Source organism: Pelecanus crispus, chromosome 15, assembly GCF_030463565.1.
Source record: "Pelecanus crispus isolate bPelCri1 chromosome 15, bPelCri1.pri, whole genome shotgun sequence".
In the NCBI taxonomy this organism is placed as follows: domain Eukaryota; kingdom Metazoa; phylum Chordata; class Aves; order Pelecaniformes; family Pelecanidae; genus Pelecanus; species Pelecanus crispus.
Window position 1 is genome coordinate 4,998,242 of NC_134657.1, and position 16,685 is coordinate 5,014,926.

At 45.4% G+C, this 16,685-nt stretch overlaps 1 protein-coding gene across 1 annotated transcript in view; it reads left to right on the forward strand.

The window, feature by feature from the left end:
- CASZ1 (castor zinc finger 1) overlaps positions 1-16,351 on the forward strand; it is a 52,422-nt gene extending 36,071 nt beyond the window's left edge. The window contains exons 12-19 of the mRNA XM_075721728.1: positions 323-445; positions 1,853-2,188; positions 3,933-4,131; positions 4,652-4,823; positions 7,687-7,835; positions 9,768-10,002; positions 11,423-11,716; positions 15,102-16,351. Of these exons, the coding sequence (XP_075577843.1) occupies positions 323-445; positions 1,853-2,188; positions 3,933-4,131; positions 4,652-4,823; positions 7,687-7,835; positions 9,768-10,002; positions 11,423-11,716; positions 15,102-16,351 (2,758 nt within the window). The remainder of the gene's footprint in view (positions 1-322; positions 446-1,852; positions 2,189-3,932; positions 4,132-4,651; positions 4,824-7,686; positions 7,836-9,767; positions 10,003-11,422; positions 11,717-15,101) is intronic.
- Positions 16,352-16,685: the final 334 nt, after the last annotated feature.

The window sequence follows — 16,685 nt, forward strand, 5'->3', positions numbered from 1 at the left end:
TAGGCGCTCAAGAACACTAATGATTCTGATATTTTGTTTTGTTCTGATATTTTAGTTCTGTATTTTGCTCCCACTAACAGTGAACCGGAGTTTCTTGGTCAAGTTCAAATGGAGAGAAATTAGGTTCTTGTTCTGCATGTTTATATCTATTTAACAGGCAATAATCAAGCAACAATGCCAGCACTGCTGTTTGCGCAGCAGGGATAGTGACATTGGAAAACAGAATGGTAGTAGAGTTGAAAAACAAAGCAAATATGTCTGTTCCAACACCGCTTCTATTCTGGGGCCTTCCATAAGATGCCTGCTTGTCTGCTTTGGCCAGGTTTGGTACCAAGGATTTCTGCGATGCACAGTGCGACTTTCTCCATAAGGTGCATTTCCATTGTGTCGTGGAGGAATGCGGTGCCCTCTTCAGCACCCTGGATGGAGCCATCAAGCATGCCAAGTAAGTAGGAGAGTGCGAGTCTTAGGAAACCTTGAGAAAACTCTACAACACACACACTGCAGGACGAGAGAGACTTTACTGAGTAACTCTATTCAAGAGCAGGAACGTGGGCAGTCCTGAGGGCAGCAATTTGGGCACCCACACGCTTCCTGTGTAAATGTGCTCAGCTAACATTTTTGCAGAACACTACATCCTCTTTAATTTTGTTTCACAATAAATGCACTCAACTTGTGAAAAAGGTGTGTCTCACAGTGTTGGCAAGGCTGAGAACTGGACATTTGTGTTTTTCTGGGGCCTACCTGACAGACAGCGTGTTCAAGGACACCCATATTTCTCACCACACACAAATACACCATACAAAAAAATAAGAAAATATGGGAGGGAGAGGATCCTGTAAACCCAACCATTGTCACAGGATACAGACTTTTTGTGGAGTAGACAGCTCCACGTCACCGCAGTGTAGAAAGCATTTTATTGTTCTTTGTCTTGTCATGACAAATCTCTTTTAACAAGTTTTCCCTAGCCCTTAGTTCATATGGTTTCGTTTAAGAGTTTCACATCATGTGGATAAGGATCTTGAAATGAAGCAGTCAAACTGTCCAGCCCAACAGCAACCTTCTTCTCACCTTGCCATGTTCTATATTGTAAACCCTTTGTCATTTCACATCGTTTTGGAAAGCAGCAAACAGCCCAGAGTTTGGTAGCCAGAACTGTAGGCTAGATAGTAAGGCCTGTATTACAGAGGCTGCACAGCATGCTCAGAACTCTGGGTAACTCTTGGGTGAGGAATGAATTTAAGATATGCTTCCACTGTGTGAAGTGAGGGGACTAGCAAAGGAAGGGTGGGATATTGGGAATTTTCCCTGTTGTAGATTTCTACAGAGCATAATCTGCAGTTCAAAACCACGCCAAGTTCCTTTTAAAGGCAATGGAAGATTTGCCTGAGTAAAGAATGAATGAGGCCTTCAGCAGCTGGCCACATGACTGATTCTGAAGGGGTTTAAAGGGAAGGAAATGTTGCAAATTTTAAGACAGAAAGATCTGTTAGCGCAGTTGGTCTCTGGTGTTGGATAGTTCCCTGTGGGTCACTACTACAAACTACTGGCTTCTCACAACCATGCTGGGAAGCTGCCCTCATAGGCATATTGATCCTACTGACTGCAGCGATTCTTGCATCTCTCTGATTTCAACATGCACCTTGCTTTCTCCACGCCTCTTAAGGAATTCCTTTCTCTTCACAGACAGTCTAGGAGGCCTCTAAATCTTTCTACAACGTTTGTAGAGCCTCTTTTAGGATTTAACCTCAGCTAATTTGTTTGCAGGCTCCTGCCACATTCCTGTTGATGTTTAATCAAGTTATATGCAATGGTCAAGAATTTATGTCTGAATCACACTGTCTTTCTGCAGTTTTCACTTCCGAACTGAGGGTGGAACTGTGAAAAGTAACTCTGAGTCTCCCTTCTCAACTGCTGCTGAGAATAAGGCTTCGCTGGCCCCTTCATCACCGTCTGCTACTTCCGTCACCATGGCAAGTGCTCCTGCCCTTGACGTGCCCACTCCAAGTCCAGCTACTGTGCCCTCTGCCCCCACACTGCTAGCTTGGAAGCAGCTGGCTTCAACCATACCCCAGATGCCTCAGATCCCAGCATCAGTGCCTAACCTGGCAACTTCACCCTTGGCAACGACTTCCCTGGAGAACGCCAAGCCTCAGGTCAAACCCGGATTTCTCCAGTTCCAGGAGAAGTAAGTTGTAGATGCTGCTTGCTTCCTTGTGTCCTCGCCAGCCTTGCAATCCCCTCTTTACTGCTCCTCAGAGCTGTAGTACTACATCTGTATTTGCCCACTGAGAGACCTTCTGTCTAGAAAGTACTCTGGGCTTTCTCTCACAGAACATTTACTTCTGTAAAGTCCAGAAAATACATTCAGTTATCCTAGGAAAAAAACCCAAGATTTCCGTGTATATCTGGGAGCACTTTTAGGTATGAGTTTTGAGGAGAAATAAACTTGCTGACATATCACTGAAGCATTTTTTCATGAGAGGTGTACAGAAATACATGCGCGTCTGCAGTATTTTTGACCCTGAAGGCTACAGAGGAAGCTGTCTTTAAAGTTTTCAGCATGATGCCTGACTAGCCCACCTCCAGATGTTGCTGCAAGTCTGAGATTTGCCATGAGTTTCTGTAGTTGAGCAAAAATCAGTGGGCAACTGAGTGCTCAGTCATGCAAAGGTGAAGTGCTACTGCAGCAGAGTACACAGAACTAAGAGTAGATGCTTACAGATTGCTGAAAAGGAAGCTTGCTGGATTTCTCCTGGATTTGCCCCAGTAAGCTCTATGGCCTTTTCCTAGGAATGCCATCTGTAACTCAGTATAATACAGCTTCTTTTTTTTTTTTTTTTAATCCCTCCCAGTGAAGAAGACTAGGGGTCAGATAGTGGAGGGGGGCATGAGTGCTTGGACTCTGCCTTACCAGGAATGGGCTTCTCAGCAGCTCAAGGAATAGGGAGCAATTCTCTCTCACTTGAGATTTGTCAGTTTTGCTGTCCTGGCTGACCTTCTGTACAAGTGTAATGAGTCTCCTTAAATTCTGTGCCTTTGGTTTTGTAGTGGTAGGTTTACAAAGTACTTCACACTGGAGGTGTCTGGCAGAAGGTAACATAACCTTGTTGAACTTCTTTTAAAACATTAAAGAAGCGTCATGGTGTTGCTGTGATGAGGGTGTTATTTCTATTACATAGACAGAAAGAGGCACAGAAGTTAGGTAGTTTACAGGAGGACATGGAGTCCAGGATCAGGTTAGGCATTACAGCTTAGTTATTCAGGCTGGTGGAGTTACCAGTCTCTGGGTCATATATTGACAGTCATTTGTCTGCTTTCAAAGTGGATTAATTCTATTTCACGTATCTGAGTACGTATCACTGCGTACAGTGCTTGGGATCCAAGAGATCAATGTTTGAGCTGCCTCCGATCTGACCTCTGCTTGTGCAGCCAGAAATCCATGGAATGGGTGGGGGGAGTGAGGTACCAAAACCATTTAGCTGATTAAACGGGCCACCACCAATTTTGTCTAATCAGGGGAAGCCCTGGCATCTTGCAGTGTGCATGCCTAAGAGTTTCATTTCAGTTACACAAAACTGAGATGGGAAAAACTATCTGAATCCATTGAGGTAAGTACAGGCAGAAAGGGAGAAACTGCATCTATCCAGATCTTGAGAGAGCTTTAAATTGGAAGTGTGGCCGTCAAAGACTACAGAACCCACCATGCATTGCTGTATTTTAATAATCTTAATGAAGAAAGTGCACTAGCTTGGTGGAATGCAGCAGTATTGCCAGCATCAATTCTACTAAAGAGGAAGGTGGCTATGGGAAATCTGTAGGCCATGTTTGGAACAGAGGCTTCAGCTGGGCTCCCCTTGAATTACATTTTGACAAAGAAACAAATGTGTGAAATGAGTGAAGTTGACGATTGGATTTTGGATGTATTCCAGTGATCCCTGCCTGGCAACGGACTGCAAGTACGCCAACAAATTCCACTTCCACTGTCTCTTTGGGAACTGCAAGTATGTGTGCAAAACCTCTGGCAAAGCAGAATCCCACTGCCTGGACCACATCAACCCCAACAATAATTTGGTGAATGTGCGAGACCAGTTTGCTTACTATTCGCTGCAGTGTCTCTGTCCGAACCAGGTAAGAGCAATTCAAAAGCAGTGCTCTAGTCTGCGTATGTGTGCGGGAGAAGAACGGGAAAGAGCAAGTAGACTACCCAATGGGAAGCAAGGCCGAGTGTTTCAGTCCTGGTCTAACTACAGAACCATGGAAGGTCTAGCAAAATGTTTGGTTTCCATCAAATTGAAAATCGCGCTGCTTTTATGTTTCTTTGACTTGGGTGAAGTAGACAAGGCAGCTAGAAGGATCTAAGAGGCACAAAATGAAATAAAATCTATGATGAATACTGGGGAAAGCCACGAGTTAGGTTTGGGATATTTCAATGTAGAATAGTGCAATACAGAATACATGACAGCAATACAAAAGACAAGACAGGGAACAAGTTTGCATTGTGGCTTGCAGAAGATAAAATGGATGTGATCTAGAGTATCAGTTCACGTGTCTCTCTCATGTCTCAGAGGGACAGCATTAGTAGCAGGCAGATGAGAGCGCATGTGTTTTAGATACGCTTAAAGCAACCTGCCTGTTTGCTTCTCTCTAGCACTGTGAATTCAGGATGCGAGGGCATTACCACTGTCTTCGTCCTGGCTGCTACTTTGTGACTAACATCACCACCAAGCTGCCCTGGCATGTGAAAAAACATGAGAAGGCAGAGAGAAGGGCAGCCAATGGCTTCAAGTATTTTACCAAGCGAGAAGAGTGTGGCAGACTAGGTGAGTTTTCTTCTCCTTCCCCCGTCACCTTTCTCATGTGGTCTGTCCCATGTCCAGGCTAAGAATGCCATGAGTTAGAGCCTGCGAGTTATGCCTAAGATGTATTTGGTCATTAAATCGCTAAACAAGAAATGGAACAAAACAGAAAGCAGTTCCTGGTCTGCCTGAGTTGAAGCACGTTTTCCCAAACAGACCTAAGTTAAATGGATAGAAACTGTAATAATGAGGATTTTATATATATATATAATTTGTGTGGAGATACAGCTTCCCCTTTGTTTTTCCTTTTTATGTAATTGTCAAGGCCTTTTTTGGGGTTTTTTTTTTGTACTTTGTAGTCTTTTGGGCCTACTGCTTGTCTTGGGTGGAGTTTAAGGGTGCTCTTAGGAGTAAAGCAGCAGCACAGGGGAAATGCCTGTTCTGATGAGTCTCTTGCGTGAAAGTCTTCCTCTATCAAGGAAGTTGCTACTTTGCCTGATTCCAGGCAGCTTCAAATGAATAATTTTTTTTCTTTCTTAGCCATCGCCAGTGCGGCATATTGAAAGCCAAAGGGCAAATAACCAGAGCTAACGCTATGGAGAAGAGGATTCAATAAACTACTCCCTTCTCCTTCAAAACCATTCTCCGCATCCACTTGTGAGCAGCAGGGAGTACAGCGCTGTGTCTTTGTGCCAGCCTTCCACCAGAGCACGGCCTAAGGAAACACCTGAGCTGTGGCACAACCTCAAACGGTGGCTTGCCCACTTGCCAAAACTATTAGCAGCCCTGCAGTAGTTATTAAATCTAAGTGCCTCTAGTGTAAAGCTGGTAAAACAAACGCACAACAGAAAGCAGAATGCATTCCCAGGGAGGTATTCTAGAGCTGAAATCCAGGGCTCTGAACTGGGGGGAAATCCCTAAAGATTGCTCCAGCGGAGCTCTATCCAGAACTGCCTGGGATTCACTTAACCCTTCCAGTTGCGTTTCGGCTTAACAGTATCACAGACCCAGTCTTCCCTATCACTCCTGGTTGGAACAAAGGCTGAAACAAAACAGGGTTCAGAATAACATTTCTGGGTGCTGTTCTCTCACACTGCAGGGAAACAGCCACAAGAACCAGAACCAAACTTCTCTTTTCAGCTTTGAATACATCAAGACTTTATACCAAATGGTAGCTTGTTTGTGGTAACCAGGGTAATGAGTGTCAACACGCCACAGTCAGTACGTACCTAGGTCTCATTTACACATGTCGGTAGATTCAGCAGTTGCTGTTATTTACTCAACTTTAGGTGTTTCAGGTGATAGCAGGGCTAGACAAAGCAGGACAATGATATATGATACCCAGCCTACACGGATGCCCTAGCAACAGGCGAGCCTTCACCTGCCCTTTGCTGATACTGTTTCAGTCCCACCAGCACTGTTTGTTCTCCATCCCAAAGAACAGCGCAACATGATGGGGAGGGCAGATGAGGTGGGGCTGTGGGGGAGTGCAATACCTAAACAAACATAAACTTGGCACGCACATAAAACGCTATCTGTGAGCTAAAGAGGACTGGGTGATTCAGGAGCTGTTTGTCAGTGAGGCATCTACAGGCTGTGCATGTGTCAGCAGAGTTTATTTTTGGGAGCGATGGGGTACGTGCATCCAGCAGTATGTACATAGGCCTATAGGTTGGGCTTGCCGTGCAAGAAGCATACGTTTAGCCAGCATGCTGCATTTGCCTATGTAGATAACAGGCAGCATGATGGGATGGTGTAGCTGGATGTGTTCGTGTAGGGGTATATGGTTACACCAACATGTAAATGCATGTCTACTTCTCTGTACATCTCTGTGCTTTTTATGTTGCATATGTGTGTATATAGAGAGCAGGTGCAGAAAGCACTGGCCTGCTTTAAGGGTTGTGAATGTTTCTGAACAAACACACACCCCATAGATTTTTTTTTATATGTAAGTTTGTGTGTGTATAAATATATACACCTGTGTGTGCGGGTGAGGGAGGGAGAGAGATGAAAAATACATACGTATGTAAGGTGGATGGGTGTAGATGATAGATAGGTGAGTAAAACTGAGCCTGTCGGTAGGTCTGTCCCTCTGTGTGTGTAAGGGTATGGCCAAGGGATGATGGAGAGCAGACAGACCCTGATTATTGATATAGCTGTGGTTTAACTGCAACAAGCCATTATTTATCCGCTATAGAATGTAGCTGTTTAGGATTGTCTGTTAATGAGCTACACAAACTCCCAGCATGCATGGCACTATCCACGAGCAAAATGTGTCAAGTGCTGTATGCCAGAACCCATACAAATTGCTTGGTTTTTAGTAGCTGCCCCTATTACACAACAAATTTGGAGTGGCAATAAACACTTCTTGGCTCATTTCTATCTGACCAGAGAGCATACGCTGTCCAGAGCTAGAGCTTTTAAGAGACTGCTTTTCTGAGAGCACAGTTAAAAGGAAAAAAGAGAAAAAGAACTTTTCATTTCTAATCTAATTATGAGGATGTATTTTTGATTGTAACTTCTATGATACAGTTAAATGTCTTGGGTTTGTTCTTTTTGTAAGGGAAAGGCTAAGACTGGAGAGCATTAGGCACTACTAGATGTAATGGTAATGTTCCTTTCTTTAGAACAAAACGAAGAGGGATGGGACTAGCGTGCAGCTCAGGCTCATTTTTTTAAAAAAAATCTTTGTATGCTGTAATCCTCTCTTGCAGTTGCTCATTTTAATTCAGGACTGTTCCTGAAGAACCCGTGACTATTGATAATCTTCAATCCACCAGATACCCATGTAGCAACAGCCTTGTCCTGTCCCCAGATCATCTTCCCTACAGTCCCTTTCCTTCTTGGTACCTTTCATGTACTACATACAATGGTTTTGTGTCTGTAGGTTGCAAATACAACCAGGTGAACAGCCACTTCCACTGCATTCGAGAGGGCTGCCAGTTCTCCTTCCTGCTCAAGCACCAAATGACATCCCACGCCAGAAAGCACATGAGAAGGATGCTGGGGAAGAACTTTGATCGTGTTCCTACTCAGGTGACTCACTGGTTATTTAAGTTGTAGATCCGCATGTAGCGTTGGTCCCTTTGGTTGCTTGCTGCAGAACTGCTTTAGTGCCAAGACACCCGTACCCAAACTCTTAAGGATGTATGTCTGCATTGGGGGGGTGCAGCTGGTTGGTTCACCCAAGCTAGCTTTACCTGGTTGGACTTGTACAATACGAGGAAAGACGATGAAGCCCAGACATCAAAGCATTACGTAGTGTAAACAGCTTTTCCTTGTGAATTATAGAGAAAAAAAATTGAGAAGGATAACACTAAAATACTCATATTTACAACTTGCACTCCCTCCCTGCTCTCTCAGTGTACAGCAATTGGCTTATTAAAATTAAAGTGCTTAGGATGTGGAAGAATTGAACGTGCTGGTTAAAGCAAAAATTTCCTGTTGTACATAAAGAATTATTTGCTGCTTCCACCTAGGATGGGAGAAATACCAGTCTCAAAATTTCTCTTCCCTTATTGATTTGGAGTTAGTTTGGGGCACTCCTTGTCCTCTCTCAGGAAGTAGCAGAGCGATGCAGTTGCTTCTTTTCTAACACGTAACTGAGAGCAACTGGCAGATTAGGTTTGTCCGTTTCATGAATAAATTGAAGAGTTTCAACTGCAGCACTGAGCTGCTGCTCAGAATGGCAACAGTCCTGCAACCTCCTGCTGCTTCTTCTTATTCCTTAGCTGCTTTAGCTTCCATTGACTTGGGAGATGAAACAAGCTAGCTTTACTTAAACTCCTGAGACTGATCTGACCGTAAGGACATCATCTGGCGTATGAAAAACAAAAGGGATCACCTGTAGAAGCAAGATGGGAACCCCCTTTCATTCCACAACATGGGAATGAGAGGTCCCTATTCGTTATTAAGTACTGTCAATAAGTTAATTGTTCAAGTCTACTGCTGTTGGATTTAATGAGTTCACAGATGCCAAGGAACCGGTGTTACTGTTGTGGTAGCTGTTGTTCTGAACACGAAAGGCCTAGGTACAAGTATCCAGCTTAGGAGAGATTTAACAACTACATTTGCGTTCACTACTCCCCTAGTACATGCTGAGTCTAGCCCTAAGAATTTTAGTACATGCTGAGCAGAAAATGCTAGTTTTGACCTCCATCTCCTTTCACTGGCAATCCTATCTCACTTCAGCAGTGGCGAAGTAGTAATCGTGGCCTGAGCAATCCTGGGAGCATACAGTGCTAGTCTTAGTCTATTGCTGTGCTTAGTCCATGGAGCAGTCCAGTGAACAAAACAAGAATGAAGCCACACATCGGGGCATGTGGCAAAGCTAACCAGATTGCTGTACCGCCACTGCCTTTCTGCATTTAAATGTACTAACTCCAGTTTTTCCCATTCCTTAGTGCTCAGTAGGCACTTATGGTGTGTTTGGATATACATTGCTTCGGGGTACCTATCTATGTAGCTACCCAGAGAAGACCATGCCATGCCAGGCCACAACAGCTGCATGTGAACAGAGCGTACGCATACGTCACCGGTTTCAGTCTGCGTTCCCCTGTTGCAATGTCTCAGCATGCAGGCGCTAGGACAGTCATGCCAGTAGTCATATTTCCAGTCTCTAAATGCAGCAGGACCTACACAGTAAGGTAGTAATGCCAAGATTAACACCTCCTGTTTTTGAATGCATCAGAATCCACACGCCAGGATGCTGGTGCCAAGATTAACACTCCCAGCCTCTGAGCGCATCACAATTCACATACCAGGATCCATGTGCCAAGTTTAATGCTCTGAGCTCCCGGTGAAGGAAGATTCACGCTCCTAGCCACAGTGCCATGGGTTCCACTCACGAGCATGTTCCAGCTATCCCTCATGAACCGTGGCAGAGAGAAACAAACGCGCAGACAGATGGTTTTGGTCTTGGCATCTTGCTTTTGGTGTGAAAGTCCCCGTCCTGTTTTCTTGCTGCAGGTTATTGGCCACACTCCAAGAAATGAAAATCTCCCCCAGGTTGGCAGCATGGCACCCAGCCCAGCCTCATCAGGAACCCCAGCTTCCTTTCAGGGACCCCCGAGCATGATGGACACTGAAACAGATGAGTACATGGATTACACTGGCTGTAGCCCTGGGGGTATCTCCTCTGAATCTTCCAATATGGACCGCAGCTGCTCCAGCACTCCAGTGGGCAATGAAAGTACATCAGCAGGTAAGAGAGAAGGGGGGGTGAAATGGATCATCAGTTGCCTGCTCTCTTGGGAGATAAACTCATGAAGAGAGGCCAAAGGACCACTACACCTTAAAACATAAACTGTACCAGCTTCACAACAGTGCCTCGTACTAACCTAGCCCCCTCCATCATTTGTGAGAAGAGATCCATCAAAACATGCACCTCAAGCATCCATGAACTAACAGCGTATCTTTATTCTCCCCCAATGAGAGGTTTTTATCCTGTGTCTTGGAGTTGGATCTATTTTAATAACTGATTTTTAAAAAGAAGAAAAAAAAAAAAAGAAGTTGTGGGTCTGTTCTGTACTTGGCATTTCCCCTGATAGATTTTTGTATTTCCTTGTGCAGCATCTGAAGTCAGGCACTTTCCTATACTGTTGAGGTGCAGAAAGACTGTGCAATAGCAAATATTATATACACAGGGGAAAAAAACCCACCACATCTTCAGAAATCAACATATAAAACCAGCTCACTGAGTTCCCTTCCTCATGCAAAAACTCTTGTTCCACTTTGTGCTGTGTTGCACAGAGGAGACCTCCATCATCCCCTCTTTTTGGAAGTAAGTTTCTGCCATTGTTTCCTGTTTGCCAGGATAATGCATAGCCATCTCCCACTGCCCTCTATCACAGCATTATCTTTTCAGTAGTCGGATATCTTTCATGAGTTCTGTTATGATCTGGTGGTGATCCAGGGATCTCTTAGCTGTCCTTCCCAGGGATAAGTGGTACATTCTAGATAGGCAGCCTCACTGAATTTGCTTTAATTTTGTACACATTTTCCTACTTTTCTTTCCCACACCAGTTAAGATGAAGGTTATCATGTAGCACATCTAACCAAATGTTGTATGAACGCTGCTGGGTCATGACAGTGGTTGCCCCGTGACATTAAAGTTCCTCCAAAGAGTTCTGTTGGGACAGTGGTTCCTGGCACTCTCTCCTTTGTCACTACGCCCTCTGGCCCAAGTCACGCTTCCTAGGAAATGCCCCCCCCACCGCTATCCAGGTAGTGAGCAACTCCACCCGCCCAAAGTGTAAGACCGCCCTTAACAGCTATTAGTTGGTACAGGCTGGCACCATAGAGATGAACAAGGACCAAACAAGCAGGAATTCCTGCGTGAAAGCCTGTGGCTCTTCCCCCATGCCGCTAAAGCCACCTTACCTTCTGCAGAGACAACCCTCCTCTTCCTGATGCTGTCAGTTCCTCACCTTCTGTTTCTTCTCTGTTACAGTTCTGTTTCATACATTTGTGAATGTATTTTCCATTTTCATCATATTGCTTCTGCTCTTGGGTTCTCATTTCAGTTCTTTTGTTTTTTGTTTTGTTTTTTTGGTTGTTGTTTTGTTGGTTTGGTTTTTTGTTTTTGTTTTTTTCTGCTTTTTTTTTCTCTCCACATTCTCCAGGCTGCCTGGTTCCTTCTACTGCTACTGCTGCTGCCGATGATGCTACCCACAATGCACCACAACCTCAACCACCATCTCTGCCTCCATCTTTCTCACAAGCCCTGCTTAGGTCTCCCCTTCCCACCCTCCCCTATCTCTTCTCTCCATCTTGTCTCTCATACTCTCTGCTCAGTGCCACTCTTGGATCCAGCAGAGGCATTGTCATGCCTGCCGCCAGCACCACTGGGTTTTCGCCCATCATTGCCACTCCAACTCCAGTAAAAAGTGACGTTCCCTTAGTTCAGGATGCAGCAGGTAACACTTCTTTGCTTTCTCTCTTAGTGTCCTGTGCCCATCTCCTTCCCCACTCACCCTGGCCACGTTTTTTTCCTCTGCACCTTTGGGTCAGTAAAAAAGCATACGTCACTCTGTGTCGTATTTAACTTTATCCGAGGGCCTGTCCATGCCTACTCCTTTTGTCTGCTGACACAGTAACCACAGCGAAGAAGGTTAACCAAAACCACAGCAAATCACTGAGAGACATTTGGATACCTGAGAGCAATTTCCACCAGTTCCAAATTAGGCAAAAATCTAACAAATTCCATAGTTAAAATGCACTTTCAGCCTCAGCAGGGTGGCCACAAAGCCAACTTTTGCTCATGTAGCATTTAATGGGACTTGGAATTCTTGCTTAGATCTTCAGGCCACCTAACGCAGTGCCTACCGTAGTCTGCTGCACACACCTCAGCAGGTAAATGTCCAACAAGGTACCCAGTTCCCCTATTTTTATAGATCTTGTAAGCTTCACTGCTTCCTGTTCATATATGAAGCCATAAAATTCAGGGCTGCTTTCCCCAGCACAAGTAACAGTGAAGTACAGTCAGTGTCACCATGATGACATCATTCAGACAGCTCAGGCTGTTTCTCACACTCACTGTTACTTACATCTGCTCTTAACAGCTGCAGAAAATACAGCTAGACTTTTAGTTTAAGCTGCCATGTTTCCCATGTGTGACTAAGATCAGAGATGTCTCAGGCTGGAGATTCTCATTCCAGCTGGGAATGTTTTTTTAGGGTGTGTCTCAGTTTTGGCTTCTTTTCCCAACTCCCAGCAATTTTCTAGTTAATTAAAGGCATATTTGTGCTTAAAGTTCACACTTAAGAGGATTCTGGCAGCCTACAAATGTCCCAGTCATTCTTCCTGCCGGTTTTAGTAATGCGCAAATCCAAGGTAAATGGTTGGGAGTATGGCTGGAAGACCAACTCCACTTGGAAGTTCACAGGTTTTTCTCATGGGACTTGGCAGGAGAAGGATTCTTGCCTTGTCCAGAGGAGCGTGCTCCAAAGAACAAAATTCACAAGAAACTATATTCCGCCCCCCCCTTTTATTTTTTAAACCGATTTGCATGCAGCCTGAAACATCTTAACCTTGTGCTGTGCTTTCCTCTAATTATATATTTTTAAGTTTCTTTTCTTTTTACCTTTGTATAGTTTTGTGCATGTTTACATTATTAGTAGCTGAAAAGACAAGCTTATGGCATGCACCTACCGTTGGGATTACATCTGTTGAGGCTTGTAATCTTCAGTTGGGTGCTAGGGCCTGGACATTGTCTCATGGCTGAAGGGGGAGAGCGTACCAGGTTATCATCTCTTTCTCATACCCTTGCTCTGAAAGTTTGTCTGTATGAGAAAACAAAATTGGTTTAACTAAGGTTTTAAGCAAACCCATTTGAACTGTTGTAAAAGCTGGGCAGATACATTGAGTTTAAAAGAGGTAACATTTGAATTCTACTTATTCCCCAGATTTCCCATCCAGAGTCTTTCCCCTAAGATGGCTTATCCCGTGTTCCTGTCTGAAGGCAGACAAGATGAGCATTTATACTAATGATAAAAAACTTGATGGTTTGGCTGTAATTTTTTTTAAAAGAAGGAGTAAGGAGTTGATCTGGATAGCAGCGATTTGTCCAGGCAACAATGCACTTACACTAGTCGCCTGGAAGGGGAGAACGAGATTTTACAATACCAGATGTTTTGAGGGGAGAGCAGAGAGTAATTGGTCACAGATTCTATAGCTAAGAGCTTGCTAATTTAAAATCTACAGTGACAGAAAGTTATTATTTCATTGGTAGCTGGTTAAATTAGCCTTAACGTGCAGTTTCCAGCAGCTACATGTCACAAAGATGGTCTCACCATGGATGCCCCAAGCTGGTGTCCTTATTTGCAGTCTGAGCAAAAGTGCCATGTAACAAATGGCTGTGGAAAAATCTTTTGTTCTTTGCTTGTCCTGCAATCTGTATAGCCCAGGCATGCGAACGATGCGGGAGATTAGGTTGCTGCTACTGTTTCCATTGACTTGTATCTTTCAATACAGTGCCAGTTTAACTTTTGGAGGCTCCCTTCAATGATCCTTCTCTGGAAGGGTTGTCATTTGAAGGGCCAGATACGGCAAAAATTGCATTCATCACTTTTAAGACCTGCTTATCAGCCAGAGGAAAAAAAAAAAAAAAAATTCTACAACAGTCAATCAGATGACTGTTTCTTCAGTCTCCTAGACAAGGATGCAAGCTGCTCTGGATTCTCAGGCCCCAGGCACTGCCTGTCACAAATCATGCCTCTTTTTAAGAGGATGGCAGTGTCGGCATCAAGGGGCGGGAAACACCCAACCAAGTATGTTTTAGTTGCAAGCTATAATTTCCAATTACACTCACAATTCTGCACCTGGTGAGAAATTCTTGCCTCCAACCTTGTCTGTGCTGCATGTTGATACTGGAGATTGTGGGTTGATTCTGGAAATAGCAAGCAGAGAAGAAAAAAAAGTTAATAGATATAATGAGGTCGAGTCCTTGATGTCAGCTTGATCCTAGGGGACGTGAGCACTAGCCAGTTATGCTGGCCCTGTGAATGAAAGTGGAAGATAGATGAGGGCTCTTTATTTACTAGGGGCATCATGTGATTTTTGAGACCCAAGGGAAAGCTGTAGAACTGGTATTTTCTCTCAGAGTCCACTGGCTAGTGATGATGAGAATTAGCCCCATTGAACATCTGTCCATCTGTCTTTCTAAGTGCACTCATCGTAACATGTAGGCTCATTACAGTGAGGGATGTTGCAGTCTCCTGGCCAAAGTCCATCCTATTTCTATAAATTCCCCCCCTTGCAGTTTTAATCAGGCACGGGATCTTCCTTCACTTCCTGCCTGTCCTTGGGCAATTGTAGCGTATTACAAGAGCCTGGATAGGGGAAAATGGTATACATGTACCAGTTTTTAGCATGCTTAAACTCTTTTACCACTTCAACCCCAGTGAGCTACAGTAAAACACCTCAGTCCTTGGACTGGAACAAGCCAGCTCCTCTGTATTAAAGTCTGATTTGAGGAAATAGAACTAGACATTAACTAAGCAGCAGGAGAAACTGAGAGCAGCAAAACAGAGATGCAACAGTTAGCATTTGGACAATACCAATATACAAGAGCGGCAATTAGAGGCAAGGTGGGATATGCTGAAAATCGAGGAAGCCACGTCCAGCAGGCATCAGCCAGCCCACGATCCCAGAGTTCAGTCTTAGTTAGAGCTTGAGGGATGAGCTGCTGGGTGGGAACACTTGCAGCACTGTGTCTTGGCAAATGCAGAGCTTGCCAGGGTGGTTAGGAGATGAAGAGAGACCTGGCTGTCAGCAACACCACTCTTTGCTTTTTCTCCTCAGGGAATACCATCACTATGCCAACTGCCTCGGGGGCCAAAAAACGCTTCTGGATTATTGAGGACATGTCCCCATTTGGCAAGCGCCGCAAGACCGCATCCTCACGCAAGATGCTGGATGAAGGGATGATGCTGGAGGGATTTCGGCGCTATGACCTCTACGAGGACTGCAAGGACTCCAGCTGCCAATTCTCTCTCAAGGTTACTCACTACCACTGCACACGGGAGAATTGTGGCTACAAGTTCTGTGGCCGTACCCACATGTATAAGCACGCCCAGCATCACGATCGTGTTGACAACCTGGTATTGGATGATTTCAAACGCTTCAAGTCTTCACTGAGTTGCAACTTCCCAGACTGTCAGTTCTCTGGCAATAGCACACACTTCCACTGTCTGCGTTGTGGCTTCCGCTGCACTGACAGCACTAAGGTGACAGCCCACCGTAAGCACCACGGCAAGCAGGACGTCATCAGTGCTGCTGGCTTCTGCCAGTTCAGCTCAAGCGTGGACTGCGAGGTGCCTGACTGCAAGTACAAACTCAAGTGCTCCCACTTCCATTGCACCTATCCTGGCTGCAAACACACGGTGGTGGGCATGTCACAGATGGACTCGCACAAGCGCAAACACGAGAAGCAGGAGCGAGGGGAGCTTCCTGCCATCTCTCCTGGCCCTGAGGGCCTTGCCCACTCCACTCTCGAGTATGACATCCAGAACTCTTCCATCAACCTGGACAGTTCCCTCAACCTCAGCACTGACAACAACAGCTCCCTCTTCTTCCTGCAGAACGCGGCTGGCGTGGGCCTCAATGATTCCCTGGACCTCAGCAAGAAGCAGTCAGAAGTCACTGAAGGTCCATCACCGAGCAGAGCCGGGACCGCACCTCAGGAGAGGCGGGCGGCGGCATCTGGCTCTGGTGATGTGGAGGATGAGGATGACTCTTCCCAAGAGGATGAAGAGGATGATGAGGAGGAGATGAATGAAGAAGAGGAGGATGATGAAGAGGAGGAGGATGATGACGACGAGGAGGAGGATGACGAAGAGGAAGACCTGAACACAGATTCTGAAGAATCGCTGCCTGACCCTGAGGGCCTGGCCACTAAAGAAGATGGAGAACCACAGGAGGCTGCTTCTTCCACAGAACATGGTGATGCTTCCAGGCCGCAGGGCGAGCCAGCCCTTACTCCAGCCCCAACTCCTGCCCCAGCTCCAGCTGCTGCCCCAGCCTCTACCGTTGCTCCAGCAGCTTCTCCTTAATCTTAAGAGACATCAGCGGCAGTGGTCTGGTTTTGCTCTTAACACAGAATTACTAAGAGGACCCCGTATGAGGCAAGAACAAAGATTGGGATGGCAAGTGAAAAAACAAACTCCATGCCACACACACGAGAGAGAGAGAGAGGAAGGAAGGAAACCCATGCTCCTCCACAGGCCCCATAAGAGAGTCAGGCTCGCAGCAGGACTGGTGCTGCATCCCTTCCTTCTGCAGATCACAGAACATGGGGGCAGGATGCAGCAAAAAAATACCCTTTTGTACGGACACGAACCTTGAGGGTACCAGCTGCTTCTCCTTGCTCCCTGCATGGTGCGTGGG